Raw genomic sequence first — 17,027 nt, 5'->3', positions numbered from 1 at the left:
GCTTCTTCTCCTCTGCTGAGATGTTAGTTACTAACACCAGCCTGGACTTCTGTGCAGAGTTTGGTGACGTTGATGAGGCCAGTGCATGAAAACATGAAATGAAGTCAAATGAAGCAGGGAAATGTTTAATATTCCAAGGAAACAACAGCTTGAGAGGAAACATTCTTTATGCCTGGATCGCACTTGTACTCTGACCCCCCGTCGCCACCATCCCCCGGTGAGACCCGGCTGAGGTCCTTAGCAATCGTGTAAACGGTGAATGAGGTCCCGGGGTCAGGTCGGTGGCCATTAGCTTGCTGCTAACAGAGCTAGCGGGAGGAGGAGGCAGAGGAGCCCCCACTCCGCCCTCCCACATTCGGCCCCCTCTGCCCTCAAACCTAAAAGTCTCCTTTCATTAACACGGAGTCTCCCTCCGCCAACCGTAACCGTAACAGTGGAGAAATGACTCGTGACGACGGGAAGGCGGCTTCTTGAGCGGCAGGTAAAAGGCACATCGACGGGAACAAGGCTGCTTTTGTGCGCTGGTCTGGATGATTAAACTACATCGATGACGGATGTTTCTGCTGGATTCATGTCGAATGTGGGAGAGGAAGAAGAAGAAGGCGGCTTTCTGAACTCTCCCAGCCCAGTGACATGTTACCGGCCCGGACATTCGACCGACTTTGACGAGTAAGTCAAACTCCTTACTGCACGGGCGAGTTGGTGTCACCTACCAGTCACTGAGTTCGACTGGGCTATCACTAGACTCGGTTACTGTTAGACTGGTCTAGGAGGGGTTACTGTTACACTGGGTTTTACTGGGCTATCACTAGACTCGGTTACTGTTAGACTGGTCTAGGAGGGGTTACTGTTACACTGGGTTTTACTGGGCTATCACTAGACTCGGTTACTGTTAGACTGGTCTAGGAGGGGTTACTGTTACACTGGGTTTTACTGGGCTATCACTAGACTCGGTTACTGTTAGACTGGTCTAGGAGGGGTTACTGTTACACTGGGTTTTACTGGGCTATCACAAGACTCGGTTAGTGTTAGACTGGTCTAGGAGGGGTTACTGTTACACTGGGTTGTACTGGGCTATCACTAGACTCGGTTACTGTTAGACTGGTCTAGGAGGGGTTACTGTTACACTGGGTTTTACTGGACTATCACTAGACTCGGTTAGTGTTAGACTGGTCTAGGAGGGGTTACTGTTACTCTGGGTTTTACTGGGTTATTACTAGACTCGGTTACTGTTAGACGGGTCTAGCCATGGTTACTGTTACACTGGGTTTTACTGGGTTATTACTTGACTTGGTTACTGTTAGACGGGTCTAGCAGCGGTTACTGGTACACTGGGTTACTGTTACACTGGATTACTGGGTTAGACTGGGTTATTACTAGACTCAGTTACGGTTCGACGGGTCTAGCCAGGGTTATTGTTACACTGGGTTACTGGTACACTGGGTTTCTTGGTTAGACTGGGTTATTACTAGATTCGGTTACTGTTAGACTGGTCAAGCAGGGGTTACTGGTATACTGGGTTATACTGGGTTATTACTAGACTCGGTTGCTGGAAGACGGGTATAGCCAGGTCTATTGTTACACTGGGTTACTGGTACACTGGGTTACTGGGTTAGACTGGGCTATTACTAGACTTGGTTACTGTTAGACTGTGTTACTGCTTGACTGGGTTAGACTGGGTTATTACTAGACTTGGTTACGGTTAGACTGGTCGAGCCAGTGTTACTTTGAAACTGGGCTACTGCTGGACTGGGTTACTGATAGATGGGTTTCAACTGGGTTACTGTTAAGGTTTCTCTCCCCCTCTCTCTTTGTGCCTGTGTGCGTGTGTGCAGCAGCTGGATAGTACAGTGGTTAAGTCAAGGGACTTGAACATGGAGGTCGGGGATTCAAATCCCAGCCATGGCAAGGGGACATCCAGTAAAAGTCCTTTGGCAAAACACTAGGTACCCTGGCCTACCTCAGAGTATGAGTGGTACATTAGAGTCATGACACTTCAGAGGTGTCCCGGGTCAACAAGGTCTACATCAGTTGCTAGGGAACAGGGCAATCTGATGAGAAGTGGAATACTGGAACAAGACACGCTTGGATGAGAGCCCTACGCCTTTAACTGTAATCTACTGTCACAACACGAGATTAATGAGGTATGACAATAATGCTATGGCAAGGGGGAGCCAGGACAACATGTAAACAGGGGGATGTCATCATCACTCCCACAAACTCAGATACAAAACAGATAATAGATACAAAAAGATGCTCACGCTCCTTGCTCTTTGTGACAATTGGGACTAACACTCAAGGAGCCAAGGACCAGCTATACTGGATTAATAACAAGAAAGCCTACGACTCAGTGCCACACACATGGATACTGAAATGTATATGTGTGTGTGTGTGTATATATATATATATATATATATATATATATATTAGAGGTGGGTTAAAAATGTCTATATACCGATATTTTATCGATATACATTTGTAGGAAAGATTATCGATAGTATATAATAGTCTGGCATGATTTAGTGCGTAGTGCAACGTTACTGCAGTCAGATGATCAGACCTCACCAGATCCAGGCCATGTGCCTCCGATCAGAGAACAGCAAGATGGCGGAAGCGCAACTTTAATATCCGGCACATTTAAGAGATGTCTGGCAGCACTTCGGCTTCGCAGCAAGAAAACTGCACCCAACTTGACAAAAGTAATGCTATGCGCAAAATGTGCAAAGTAGAAGTAAAGTACAACGGAAATACTACTAATCTCTGGAGCCATGTGACGAGGCATCACCCAGAGGACACTCAGCAACCAGGAAACTACAAGTCCCTGCAACATCCCTCGCTGGAGACAGCATTTGGGACCAAGTTTCCGTCCACGCCTCCACGTGCAGAGAACATCACTTCAGCTCTGGCAGTTTTGATCTGCAAGGACCTCAGACCATCCTGTGAGGTAGAAAATGTAGGCTTCAGACCCTCGTCCACACTGGAGCCACGCTATGTGCTACCGACACGGAAACAACTGAGTCAAGTCACAATCCCAAAGATGTACAGAGAAGTTAAAAACAACGTCACAACTGCAATGAAATCAGCAGAGAGAGTTGCCATCGCTGGTGACAGCTGGACAAGCAGAGCTACGATTCCTACTTGACCATCACCTCTCAGTCCACTGACAGTCACTGGTCCCTCATGTCCCACGTTGACAAACGCAGGCGATTGAAGCTCGCCACACCGCGAGTCATCCTGCTGAGCTGCTGACGGTTTGTGGAAGTCTAAGTTGCCCTTTTGTTTTGAATGATGGTCAAATATTTAAATAAAAGTGCATGATGTTGTATAACTATTGTTTAATGGTCAGTTCTCAATGTAAATATTAATATTTAATGATGCAGCAGGTTAGAGGGTGACTTTTACAATTGAATTTACAGCATTAGTCCTTTGAGAAGCTTTGAGAAGATTGAATCGTATCGGAAATCGTATCGACTTGGGACCTAGTGTATCCTAATCGTATCATATCGGGAGGTCAGTGGTGATACCCAGCTCTTATATATATATATATATATATATATATATATATATATATATATATATATATATATATATATATATATATATATATATATATATATCGATACAATATACGATACAATATTTTAGTTACTATACCAATTTTGCTTTGATATATATATATGTTAAGGTTAGAAGAAGTTAAAATAATCGATAGCTGAATATTTTAGGGCTTCAGCTATCGATTCTTTTCGTAATCGAGTGATTATCGATTAATCGGATGATAAGTTTTTTCTATTACGTTATGAGCGGGAGATTGACAGGCAGATTGGGGCACCGTCCGCAGTGATGCGGGTGCTAAACCAGTCTGTTGTGGTAAAGAGGGAGCTAAACCAGAAGGCGAGGCTCTTGATTTACTGGTCAATCCATGTTCCAACCCCCACCTGCGGAGGAGTAGGATGACGATGATTACGTTACATTTGCTTTATTTAAGAGCAGTGGTGCGATACAAAAAAGAAAGTAAGACAAGTCTCTTTAATGTACCAGGTTGAAATGCTAATGGAAAAGTATGAAGTTAAGTAACTTTACTTTGACTGTACTTTTACTATTTTTTACTTGACATTTTACTGAAGTACAAGCGGGGTCCTGCAGGGGACTGGTACACCAACACACCACCTTTTCCTCCTCTTCTGAGGTTGTGTCAGTGTTTAGTAATCACAAAGCACCAAGACCAGCGCCATTAAAGTCCAACAAAAGCAACAGAAATGTTGATTTTTCAAAAAAGGGCAACAATTACATGCAGCATTTTAATAGTAATGAGGTGTTTTTACATTGTGGTATTCATGCTTTGACTTCAGGAAAGATCTGGGTGTTTTTTCCATCAGAACAGGTCAGGGATCAGTGCTCCAGTGACTCTGTGGCTCAGTAAATCGTGTCTTATTATGCCGGCCTTCCACATTAAGACAGCGGCGCCGCGACACGAGTTTCTATTTCTGGAGATGCGCACCTTTCTCAGTCGTCGAGAAAGAAACTCTTTATTTGCTCAACTCTCGCGAGATTTGCGTCGGTTGTTTCCACTAAAATAATCAAACTCAGGCGATCTGTGGACGGTCTCAGGTTCCCTTCGAGACACGACGCTCTCTGTCTCTGTCAAACTCATGACAGCAGACTGTGGACACCAGGACGCTACACTGCAGGGTTTCACACAGACTTGATGTGTGTGGACACTCAGGTTTTGGGATTTTTATGTTTTTAATCAGTCTGAGGACGGCGGCGTTGGCGACTGATGAGTGATCAGTCGGCCCTCCTCTCCTCCTCACCTGTCGCTGCTCTGAGGAGGTCTGACAGAGAGCCAGACTCTCCTGTTTAATGTAAAGACCTCCTCATGTCGCTGTTTAATCTTATCAGCACACCTGGGTGGTGTTGATGATGTCATTCACCACCACGGTCGTTTCCTGTGTTTTCATAAACTCTGACATGAGCAGCAAGTCTCCTCCACATGCAGCTCTGCTGTGGAAACTGAATTCATTCATGGGAAACAAAAATGAAGGGTTTTGGGGCGACTTTATAAAACCTCCTGCTGAAGGAGGAAGTCACCAGATCAGGCACAGACAGGTGAGAGGAGGGCGCTGACCTCCTGTGTGTGTGTGGAGGAACTGCTCTGACGCAGGGAGCAGAGACGCTGCAGCCGTGTGACACAAAATATATCAAATCTTAAACTTCAGCTATCGATGCTCTGGTCTTCACTTATTCAGTCGTTTAATACGGAATGTCAGTGCCCACCTGACGTGCAAAACAAAGTACGGTCCAGATTTAAACCTTTTGTGCCTTGAGGAATTTTAGTGATCGAATCACTCGAGGAATCGTTTCAGCCCTAATACACACACGCACACACACACACACACACACACACACACACACACACATATACACATATAAACATATACACATACTGTACATATATTTATGTATATATGTGTATATGTTTATATGTGTATATGTAAACACATATGCGTATATATATATGTATATATTGTATGTCTACACATATACATACATATATGTATTTATTTATGTCTATACATATATGTATGTATATATATATATCTATGTATGTATATGTATATGCATACAAGGTAGATTGATTAGCATGAATGAATTCTAGAGGAGTGTCAGCATTAGAAGTCTAGAAATATTTCCTAAAAAAATTTTGATTAACATTGGTAACATTTGTCTTTCTACAATCCTACAGTTCTACAATTCTACAAGTCTACAATTCTACAATTCTACAATTTCATTTAGCAGATGCTTTTGTCCAAAGCGACGTACAACACAAGCAAGAATTCAGACTTAATGAAGGAAAAACCCACAGTAGCGCCAAAGTGCTCCAGTTGTGATTTGGTCACAGGTACTGCCATCTAGTGGCAGAAGAAGTGTCGCCCCCCCCCCCCTTGTTTTTTTTTTTTGTTTTTTTTTGACAAACATACAACATCACCCTACACAGTTAGTGCTACATCGTCACTGAGTGCTGGGTCTTGGACCCTCTGACTGATTCTCGAGTTATTGATTCTGGATATTATTATTATATTATGTGAAAGGTGAACAACAATGGTGCAAACTAAGGGTCTGGTGACATTGTCACGTCTGGACCACCTAACAGATAAAGACTAATAATTACGCAGATTGTTTAATCACCATGGAAACTATAACAAAGGTATCTGAACAGCTGACCAAGTGAATGCATGATAAAAAAGGAGCGTTACGCTCCTATTGAGTAACATGAGTTACAAGTTTTCTTGATGCTTCGTCCAGGTTGAATCAACCTTCTGATCACCACCGAGGTCAAATGTAACAATTACCTTCATTTATTACGTCTCAACTCAGCTTTTATCAGTTTCATGTATGAATGTGTGTACCTCCTCTGACCGTTGCCAGTAGTAAAGGGGACGCCAGTCCAGACGTCGCTGAAATTACTACTAAATGCTTTTCCAGTGGGCGGCTGCCAGGAGCTCCACTAAGGTCATGGAATTTACTGAGACAGAGGGCTAGTCTCTGTGTAAGCCAGAGTCGTGTTACTGCAGGAACGAGTCTTTTATGACCTCCAGACTGGCTTGTCTGGCCATCTGGGAGTGAACAGCTAGACTTGTCTGACAATAGGTGCTCACAAATACATTCTGTCATGGTATTGTTATTTTTATTATTGTCATTATTATTATTGTCATTATTATTATTATCATTCTTATTATTGTTATTGTTATCATTATTATTGTTATCATTATCATTATTATCATTATTATAACCATAGTGGGCATTGACTAGCAGAAGGATATTTATCTTTTGATTCTTACTCGCTGTCGAGGACTCATTAGACGTCTCACCCTTCAACTGTCTGAAACTGCAGAACTTCCAGCCAGTCATTCATTTTTGTAAAATAATGATTTTCCAGCACAAAACTGATTTTATATTTGCATGTCTTAGTTTGTGTTTCTTTGCACTCCAATGTAGTTTTTAGGCTATAATGAACAAGCAGCAATCCTGGTCCTGGTCCCTGGACCAGCAGAGCCTCCTCCTCCTCGGGGGCTTGGAGAACCCCTTCATCCGTCCGTCTGCTGCTGCTCCTGGTTACTGGAGCTTCTTCCTCATGTGTGTGTGGACCCAGACATGCAGTGTTCTGTCCCAGCAGCTCCCTCTACTGCACGGTGATAACATTAATGGCTGGAATGTCTTGTCAGGACAGGAAAGAGTTAAATGGATTTTTTTCTGAGGTTAGATCCTCTTGTGCTGCTTATATCAACATGGAAGTGGACAAAATTGACCACTATTAATGAACTTTGAAGGACTTAGTCTGTCAGTGCCTTACTGAAATAAGACCAGATGATGTCCGCACTACAAAGTAAAAGACCTAGCATTTCTCTCTCCCCTTGGAGGGTATCACTGCTGCATCGGCATCTGATGGCTGTGCTCACTGGAATGAAAACTAAAATCTTTATCCCCAAAGAGAAATTCTGTTCCTACAGTCCACCAACTACACACTCACAATTCATACAAAACCATTGACAGAGTAGGGCCTCGGTACTTGGCCATCTGGGACATCGGCTTCTCTAATATCTGTCTGGGAGAAATCCCAAAACCTCCTTGGTTGTGTAGGGTTATGTGTTAGTGCAGTTTAGTTAGTTGCCTCCTCTAAATATGGAATTCCTTCTGTGTATTTCACATTTCAAATGACCAGAAACTATGTTGACTTGTGGAGTAGACGACGTCACGAAGCAATGTGGGCTATGAGCATAAACTTTTGAACCATGTCCTTGTCAGATCACTGCTGCACATTAGCCGTGTGTGTGTGTGTGTGTGTGTGTGTGTGTGTGTGTGTGTGTGTGTGTGTGTGAGTGTGTATGTGTGTGAGTGTGGAGCTGCTCGCTGTTGGCCAACAGTCATCGGGACAACATCTGTATCTCATTATTCCAGAAATGTGGGGCTTTTGTGCTGAAAGTGAGTTTGCTCTTTTAAATCCTTCTCCCCTTGCAGCTGAGCTCCTTCGGCAATGCCCCAGCCCCCTCTCTGATGAGACGATGAGAACCCACACCCGTGGGGCCCCTACAGTTTTCTTCATAAGTATGCTGTGGCCCCTGTTTGACCCGGCTGCAGCCCAAATGGACCCAAGTGGAGAAATCCCCTTCATGGGAGGCAACTATGATGGCCATCCCATGCTGTATTTCAGTCGGGGGGATGTGGTGGATCTCCAGGTGGCCGCCGCGGGCACTCATCAGGAGATGGCGAGGCGGATCCGTGAGGCTGGTGATGCCATGCTGGAGCACCCGGAGGAGTATCTGCCCCCCTGGAGCCCCATGGAGTTCAGCGCCCGATGGAATGAGGTGTATGGAAACAACTTGGGTGTGCTTTCCATGTTCTGCCTGCTGTACCCACACAGGGCGGGGGCACTGGACCTGGCCAAGGACTACATGGAGAGGATGGCTGCTCAACCTAGTTGGTACATTTTCTTTCTTTTATAATTTCATCATCAATTCAAGGTGCCACGAGTACTTTGATCTGTCTCCTTTCTTTTCTTTTGAAAGTTATCAGCAGGGTCCTCCCATTCTCCTCTGTGGGTGTGAGCTCTACGAGCAGAATATTGCAGTCCTATAGGTCTATGGCTGAGGAAATATGTTCAGCAGCTGCTTTCTGAACATGCCCCCCTTCGCTGACAGGAAATGAAACATTCAGATGTGAGATGAGCAGTCAGCTGAGGGAGTGATGTGGAGAAAGAATACTCGAAGCAGATATCTTACTAACCCTATTCTCTTCTCATTTATTGTCTAACAAACGAAGCCTTTAGTGACTCCAGGGATCAAACGAAAATGCAACTGGTTTTCATTTTCCTGACAATGACATCTTTTTTTTTATCATTTTAATAAATGTTCACCACAGTTCTGTAGAACCAAAAGCAACATCTTCAAAATGATTATTTGTTCAATTCACAGACCAAAACATGAAAATTTTCAGTGAGCACTGATAAATCAGAAAAAGCAACAGGTTTAAAACATTGGCAAAAATAACCCAGTCAGTTCACTTCCTGTTCGGTGCAAATAAGCGTGACCAGCAAACTCCTGTAACTTCATCACCGTGCAAGATGTGGTCTATTTTCCAGCTGATTGTTCTTTCTTGTTATATAAAGTAGTATAAATGAATGGGTTGGACGGTGTGTCAGTGTGTGCCTCACTGTGGAAACCCAAAGCAACCAAGCACATGCTTTCACATCTTAAGGACACACTGAGTGAGCTCCTGGAACACTGCCAAGCCTGTTACTGATGGCCACTGAGGCAGGCTAGTAGGGCCTCTGCAAAGAGACTCCAGGAACCAGTCTGATGTGGGATTCAGGACCTTAAATTATGTCTTAAACAACTGGTGGAACTGTGTTTAAGTGGAGAACTACTTTTTGGCAAATTGGTGCCATTTTGCCCCTTGCTGGCTCTGCAGCGTGGACAGCTGTGGCTGAAGGCTTTAGGTTTGAGGTTGTCTGGCAACTCCACCCAAGTGGCCTCCATCTACACGCTCTACCATGAAGCCCTGATTGATGGACTGCTGCTGAGATGGTCCTCACTGTCATAGAGGGGTGACAGGTGGAGCAGGATTTTGTAGATCGATAGAAAGGTTTCATCACGCTTTACTTCTGAGGATGTGCACAAGCAGTTTATTTGAAAATTTCTGATTACATTCATTAATTTTTATAATAAATCACCAGCTTGACTTGAGTTCACGGGTCAAGTCTCTTATAACTTGTCCTTGGAGATGCAGCATCAATATGTTCATAGAGTCACGTGGCTTCAGTTTTTAATAATCATTTTGATCTGGACTTTTCTGCTGCTTTTCTTTGGTCTTCCTCCTATTAATTTTCTTTCCTCAAAATTGATAACTAGATGGCTCGCCCTGACTCATTATTGCTCTTTGATTAGGCTTTTTTTAACCTCAAAAAGTAAAAGTTTGAGATTCTTTTAGTCAGCTTGGAGGTCACATCAGGACTCCACATCTGAGGTTCATTGGGTTTAATTGGAGTGAGGAGAATGATCATACACCCACAGCACTGTGCTGACTGCAGCATTCCTAGCTTCCATGAAACAGGACCATTTGCATACATAGCCCCTTAAATGTCTCTTTATTGGCTGCAGCTGTAATTGTATAAAATACAATGTAGTGTCTTTATGTTCTTGTTCAGCTGTTTTAAACAAAGAGAACATAAACCATAAGCAGAAATTATTTCAAAGAATGAAAATGTCACACCTGCTTGGTGTCACCTTGTTTCTTTATGTGTGTTTGTGTTGTTGTCGTCTGTTGTGCAGGTTGGTGAAAGATGCCCCCTGGGATGAAGTTCCTTTGGCACACTCTTTGGTTGGGTTTGCCACTGCTTACGACTTTCTGTATGAGTACTTGAACAAGGGTCAACAAGAGCGCTTCCTCCAAGTGATCGGAAATGCCTCACATCTCATGTATGAGAAGTCGTACGTCCGTGGCTGGGGGTTCCAATACCTACACAACCATCAGCCCACCAACTGTGTGGCTCTGCTAACTGGAAGCCTGGTGTACATGACCCAAGGTTAGTGACCGCTGGTTGACCTGGCGTGCAGAAGATTGTAACCATGACAGTGTTTCCTTTCAGAGTTAGAAGGTCTGCTTGCCTCGCTATGTCTTCAGGGTCAGTCCAGTTGTGACATTCTAGTGGTCTTACTGCAAATATGCCAGAAATGTTCATTTGGATGAATTACAGGATGACACTGGATAAATTGATTAGATCAAGGTAGTTTAAGCACAAAGGCTAATGTCTGCATGCTAATTAAATATGCTAATGACAACAAAATTTTTAAAAAGTCCAGTTGCATGTAATGATGACATGATGATGTTTTTACCCAAAAGGTTCAAGGTCAGCTTCAATGTGAAAAAATCTTTTACAAAGACAAAGACAAGTAATGCAGTTGTGGAAATTTACCAGACAACAGTAGAATGTTGTCGGTTGAGTGGGAACTATTCCTGAATCAGAGTGATTTTTGATGTGTCTGTTAGGTTTTATCACACTTGTCTGTAGCGCTGACTTGAGGAGGGGGAGTTTTAGGTTTTGGAGAAGTTGGAGGAGGTCATGAAAGGGGTTTGAAGGGTCTGCAGTGATGGTGCTGCCTGCTTCCTCATTCTAGACGTGTCTACATCCTCAATGCAGGACGGCTCAGCACCGGGGATTCTGACTGCCTCACTTTCCCTTGTAGTCCGTTCTTCTTTTCTGGTGGCCTAAAGTTAACCTGAGAGTGATGGAATTCCAGAGAACAAACTTGATTATTGTGCTGAAGAACAGGAGGGAGGTGGGACTTCCTGAGCTGGTGCCCACCATTCTGACAGGTCTTATTGGTGGTCTTGTCCATGTGGGATGCTTTCAGGTCCAGATCTCAGAAACCTGAAGTTTCCATGGCAGACAAAGGACTATATCCACTGAATCATGAGTATTGACCAACATGGATGTTTGGATGGTTGGTGGAGGCAAACAGCCTTGTGGTACTTCTATTGTTTAAAAAGAGCTCTTTCACTCAGACATAGAACTACTTCCAAGTGTTACAGTTACTAGCAAAGAGCTAAGATGTTTCAACTTCACCAAAGGAATTTGATTATGCTTGGTCTAACTTCAGAGGATTTCTTCCCTGCTAAATGTACAGTAGTAACAGTGTAATACTGTTTGATTTGTCATGAAATTAAGATTTTCAAGTAAACTGCTGGCACCAATAAGAGCTTAATAAATGCATATAACCTCAGCAAGGACTTTGGTATTTTCATGACAGCCTAGAGGGCTTTTCTTTCTTTTTTGTTTGGTTTCCTGCTCAGTAGTACTGGCTGCTCTTTCTCAATCTTCCTGTTCCCATATAAACATCCAACATTTGCCAGTCTTGTTTTGAGCATCAACACATTTACGAATTATTTTTGTGCTTTTGAGACTCTTGTCCATGTTGACATGATAGAATCAGCAGGCAACATAACCTGGCAAGTGTGTTTTGAAGGTGTGGCCCTCTGCCGGGACCCTCCTGCCACGTCTCCCAGACTCCTCTGTTGACCATTAATTTGGTGGCTGTCAAGTTATATGTTTGTTTTTTTTTGTATCTGTGTAAACTTGACATGGTCTGAAGGCGGTGTAGAGGACATGTTTGGCAACTCAGCTCTATGTCATGGTTCACATTCAAACTGTTGAAGCAGAAGTAAGGTGGAATAGGTCAATAACCTTAAACATCCTAAAGGCAAAATTGGTATTGATGAATGAAGAAAAGGGGCAGCACACTGGTGCAGTGGTTAGCACTGTTGCCTCATAGCAAGTGGGTTCAGGGTTCAAGTCAAGGCACGGGCACGGGATCTTTCTGGGTTGAGTCTCCATGTTCTCCCTGTTCCTGCTGGGTTCTCTCTGGTACTCCAGCTTCCTCCACAGTCCAAAGACATCAAGAGGGACCAGGTTGATCCAGACTCTAAATTGACCGTAGGCGTGGCTGGGAGAGCCAATGGTTGTCTGTCTCTATGTGTTGGCCCTGCCATGGACTGGTGACCTGTCCAGGGGGAAGGCTGCTGGGATAGGCTCCACCCCCACCACCCTGAACAGGAGAAGAGGGGGATGATGGATGGATGGAGGGATGATGATGATTGAGGGATGATGGATGGATGGAGGGATGATGATGATTGAGGGATGATGGCTGGATGGATGGAATGAACAACATTCAACATTCAACATTTCAAAGATGAAAAAATGAGTAAAAAAATGAGAACTTTAAGTTTTTAAATGAATGAATTTACCTTCAGTGATAATGAATCAATTATTAAATTAATAATTAAAATAACACTAGGTCTTGTATTCCTCAATTCAAGACTTAGTTTTATTCCTTAGTTTTTATATTGATTAAAATAAAACTAAGTCTTGAATTGTGCAATACATTTTCTTTAGAAAAGACACATTGAAACAAGCTACTTCATCAGTTTTGTAGCACCTTATATTCAATTTTTATTTGTTTTGTCCAAAATAAAATTAACCCATGCCGGATTCTCATTAACACATTTCTATTACTCATTTACAAGTGATAACAGTTAACACTGACATCTCTCTGGACTGAGCATTATTTTTTCAAAATTAATACAGAAATCACATTGCAGAAAGACATGTAAGCACATTAAAGGAAACTAGTACATATGAATAGTGTTGTTGTACTCTCCAGTACACCAAGGTCTCCCTGCTTCAGACTGCTTGCAGCTGCCTTGCGTCACTCCTACAGCTCAAGGCAGGAATGAGCCACAGCTCTCCAATTGACCTAAGGTCACCTGACCCCAAACCTGTCTACTCAGTGCTGCCCTCATCTGTCATAAAGCATGAATTACTCTTAGAATAAATATTTTGGGGATTTTACTGCTTTTGGTCATGGAAATAAATAAATAAATTGATACTTCAAAAAACTTGAATTATGACTTGACTGTGGCTCAAGTACCTACCTCTGGATGAGTGATGAGTCAGAGGCATTCTGGGAAAATCTGAGTACCAACTGCTCCCTAATCATTCCACAATTTTAAGTGGTCAGTTTATCCATGCATGTTTTGAATAACTTAAACATCAACTTGTGACAGAAAAGTTCAAGTTTTTTTGTGCCAGTGAAGGCTGCAGGACATGGAGGTTTTGGGCCAGCAAAGCTGCAGGTCCTGGCTGCACAGCGGAGCCTACGCAGTTCAGTGACAGCTGAAATCCTCTGAAGGATGGACCCTCTCATATCCACTGGTCTATCATAGACTGCATTTGAAGGATCCCCCAGAAGAGGTTGTTGATGTGTTTCTATTTGCACATTAACAACTTGAGAAGAATATATTGTTTAGTAGTGGAATGGTTCAAGTGTCTGCAAGGTTGAGGACTGAGCACAGTATTTGTAAGAAAAAAGATGACATTCTGTTACTAAGAGAGAACTACAAGAGTGAGGCAGCAATATGGACATCAAAACCAAATCCATCATTCATGTTGGTTCACTTGTGATTTTTCAAACATCTGCCATGACGTTGGCTTATCATCATAGCAAAGAGCTAAGATGTTTCAACTTCACCAAAGGAATTTGATTATGCTTGGTCTAACTTCAGAGGATTTCTTCCCTGCTAAATGTACAGTAGTAACAGTGTAATACTGTTTGATTTGTCATGAAATTAAGATTTTCAAGTAAACTGCTGGCACCAATAAGAGCTTAATAAATGCATATAACCTCAGCAAGGACTTTGGTATTTTCATGACAGCCTAGAGGGCTTTTCTTTCTTTTTTGTTTGGTTTCCTGCTCAGTAGTACTGGCTGCTCTTTCTCAATCTTCCTGTTCCCATATAAACATCCAACATTTGCCAGTCTTGTTTTGAGCATCAACACATTTACGAATTATTTTTGTGCTTTTGAGACTCTTGTCCATGTTGACATGATAGAATCAGCAGGCAACATAACCTGGCAAGTGTGTTTTGAAGGTGTGGCCCTCTGCCGGGACCCTCCTGCCACGTCCATGACGTTGGCTTATCATCTCGTCTGCTTGAAAGTGAACTCATCGACTTTGTGTTGGAAGTTTAAGAAAACCTGGCTGCAGTGGCTGGACCTGAACCAACCCATGGAGTGACCCTGTAGATGAAGTTTCTTGTTTCCTTTGTAATTTCCATGTGTGTGTTCTGGCGTGTAAAGCAGAATAGACACTTTGTCAAGTGCTTCAATACTGTCAGTATTTCCATTCTCCACAGCTAAAGTAAGCTAAAGTAAAATCAGGGACTGAGCAAAGAACATATTTGTTATGATGCCCTATTTGATTAAATCCATTGAGGAACAAATTGACCAAACATGCGCTCCTTAATGGTGACAAACGCGAGGCCCATGTGGTTTTGAAGCAAAGTCCTGGTGAGAAGGTTTTTGTTTCTGCCTCCCTATGTGAAGCTTTACTTGTCTATTGTCTTATCATGTAAATGCCACTTCTCATGTGTGAATAGAACTTATTGTTCGTTTAGAACGAAAGCAGAAGAGATCAAATGTTTTTTGTATGTAGTGAAGCAGTCAAGCCATGTCCTTGTGTGCTGCAGGTTATCTTCAGGAGGCCTACCTGTGGACCAAGCAGGTCCTATCCATCATGGAAAAGTCCATGGTGCTTCTGCAGGATATAACAGATGGCTCGCTGTATGAAGGAGTTGCCTATGGGACGTACACCACCCGCTCTCTCTTCCAGTACATGTTTCTGGTGCAGCGCCACTTTGCCATCAGCCATTTTGACCATCCATGGCTCCTGCAACACTTCGCCTTCCTGTACAGGACCATCCTGCCAGGTAGCCCTCACTTAACTTTTTGAAAACTGTCAAATGCATGTGCTACTTTTCACTGATGTGGTTATATTTGGGCTGTATGATTAGCTTTTAAATGGCTAACATATTCATCTAATTAACACGAGTTAATGCAGTAATAAGCATGCACAAAGTTCATCAGTACAACAACCAGTTACACAAGGTAACTTGTCTCTTGTTAACCTTCATGAACATGTACATGTTAACTAGACAAGGTACAAATTAAAATAAAATTGATGACGAACATGTATGTTATGATGTCATGGGCAGAGCCGACGAGCTTTTGTGTGTCTTTTCTCTTAGGTTGAAACTGATGTTTGTCAAATACAAAGAGGAATACATGTGGATCAACCTGTTGGCTTTATACTGTCTTGCTAGGTTGTTGGAGTGTGTGATGTAAAGTGTATGGCCACCCCCTTGTTGCTTGCTGCTAGTGATGCTACTTTATCTGTCTGGTGGGATTGTAGCATCTTTGATATTTGAATTTAGCTGCGTGTTTGGAGATGTGGTATATTTGTTGACTAATGAACAGAATGGCCAGTGTCTTATAGTTAGTGGTTCACACTGTTTCTGTGTCCTGATGCAGTGTTTAAGGAAATTCTACTACTATTACAATTATTCATATGTTAAAAATTCACAACTAAAGTTTTGTCTGGTCACTAATCTCACTTATTAATGTTAAAAAGACAAGTGTAAGATTAGCAACATGGACAGTTGTGCAACTACAGTTATATGTCATGTCCTTCTAAGCTGACTGACTGACTGACGTGACCTCGGTTCCATACTTGATGAGAGAGTGGCTGTTGGTCAGAAGTTTACTACTCAACTGGGGTGTCTCACCTCAAAAACAAGACTTACACAAGGAGGCTGGTAGACACTATAAAATGTGCAACCCAGTTTTTTATGTCTGTTGACGGTAATCCTTGCTAGCATAATCTATGCTAGAGGTTGGTCAGATTAGATCAGACCTGCCCCTTTCATGGCCCTGGGCCAGATCCAGTTTGTGTGAGGGTTTTGCCTGGCCTGCTGGATGGGAGATGCACCACACCATCTTACTTATGCAAGGCTTTTACCACATGATAAAATTTCTTTGGCACTGACCGAATCAAAACTATAGCACGTTGTAAGGTGCCAACTTTCATTACTAAGGAACGATCTCAACTCCCGACCCTGATCCTAAAACCCATTCTTGACCATCAAACAGTCCTGAGAAGATGTGAGGATCAACTTAAATGTCCTCACTCTTTTGATTATATATGTATTTATGAAAGTCAAACATCAAACCAGATGTTCAACTAGCTCATAAACAAAAATAATATTTCTATGTGCTACGTGCTATCATGTTTACAGACCACAGTGTGATTGATAAGCTAACAGTGAATTTTCACATGCTATAAACACGCTATAACTGACAATATAGCCCCTTTCACACTGCATCAAAAACTCAGGTCAACGCAGGTTTTTGTGCACTCTGAAAGGGTCGACTCTGCATTTTGACCCGCGTCGACCTACTCGCCAAGCAACCCGGGTGTTTAGTGGCTTGGCTCGGCTCTTCTTGGCTCGCCTGAGGTGGGGAAAAGGCAACCCGCGTTGTCTCAGGTTTCACGCGACCTTCCTGTCGCATCCTGATTGTGTCTCTGTGCCGCCTGTCAGGCTTCACCTGTAGCTTCTTCTGCTCCATTCCAGTCGAG

General features: G+C 42.9%; 1 protein-coding gene across 2 annotated transcripts in view; it reads left to right on the top strand.

Annotated features, from left to right (window-relative positions):
* Positions 1-63: 63 nt before the first annotated feature.
* The window catches only part of dse (dermatan sulfate epimerase), a 35,442-nt gene continuing 18,478 nt past the window's right edge, over positions 64-17,027 (top strand). Inside the window, exons 1-4 of one of the 2 annotated variants that reach the window (XM_086189902.1) lie at positions 64-669; positions 8,020-8,482; positions 10,329-10,582; positions 15,082-15,321. In XM_086189902.1, coding sequence (XP_086046028.1) covers positions 8,064-8,482; positions 10,329-10,582; positions 15,082-15,321 — 913 coding nt within the window. In that variant the 5' untranslated portion in view covers positions 64-669; positions 8,020-8,063. Of the gene's footprint in view, positions 670-8,019; positions 8,483-10,328; positions 10,583-15,081; positions 15,322-17,027 lie in introns of those variants that run through there. The other variant, XM_086189903.1, reaches the window with a different exon arrangement.

The sequence above is a fragment of the Aulostomus chinensis genome, chromosome 20, assembly GCF_037954235.1.
Source record: "Aulostomus chinensis isolate RoL2024-O1b breed Wild chromosome 20, RoL_Achi_v1.0, whole genome shotgun sequence".
Lineage (NCBI taxonomy): Eukaryota > Metazoa > Chordata > Actinopteri > Syngnathiformes > Aulostomidae > Aulostomus > Aulostomus chinensis.
This window is presented reverse-complemented; position numbering and strand designations above follow the sequence as displayed.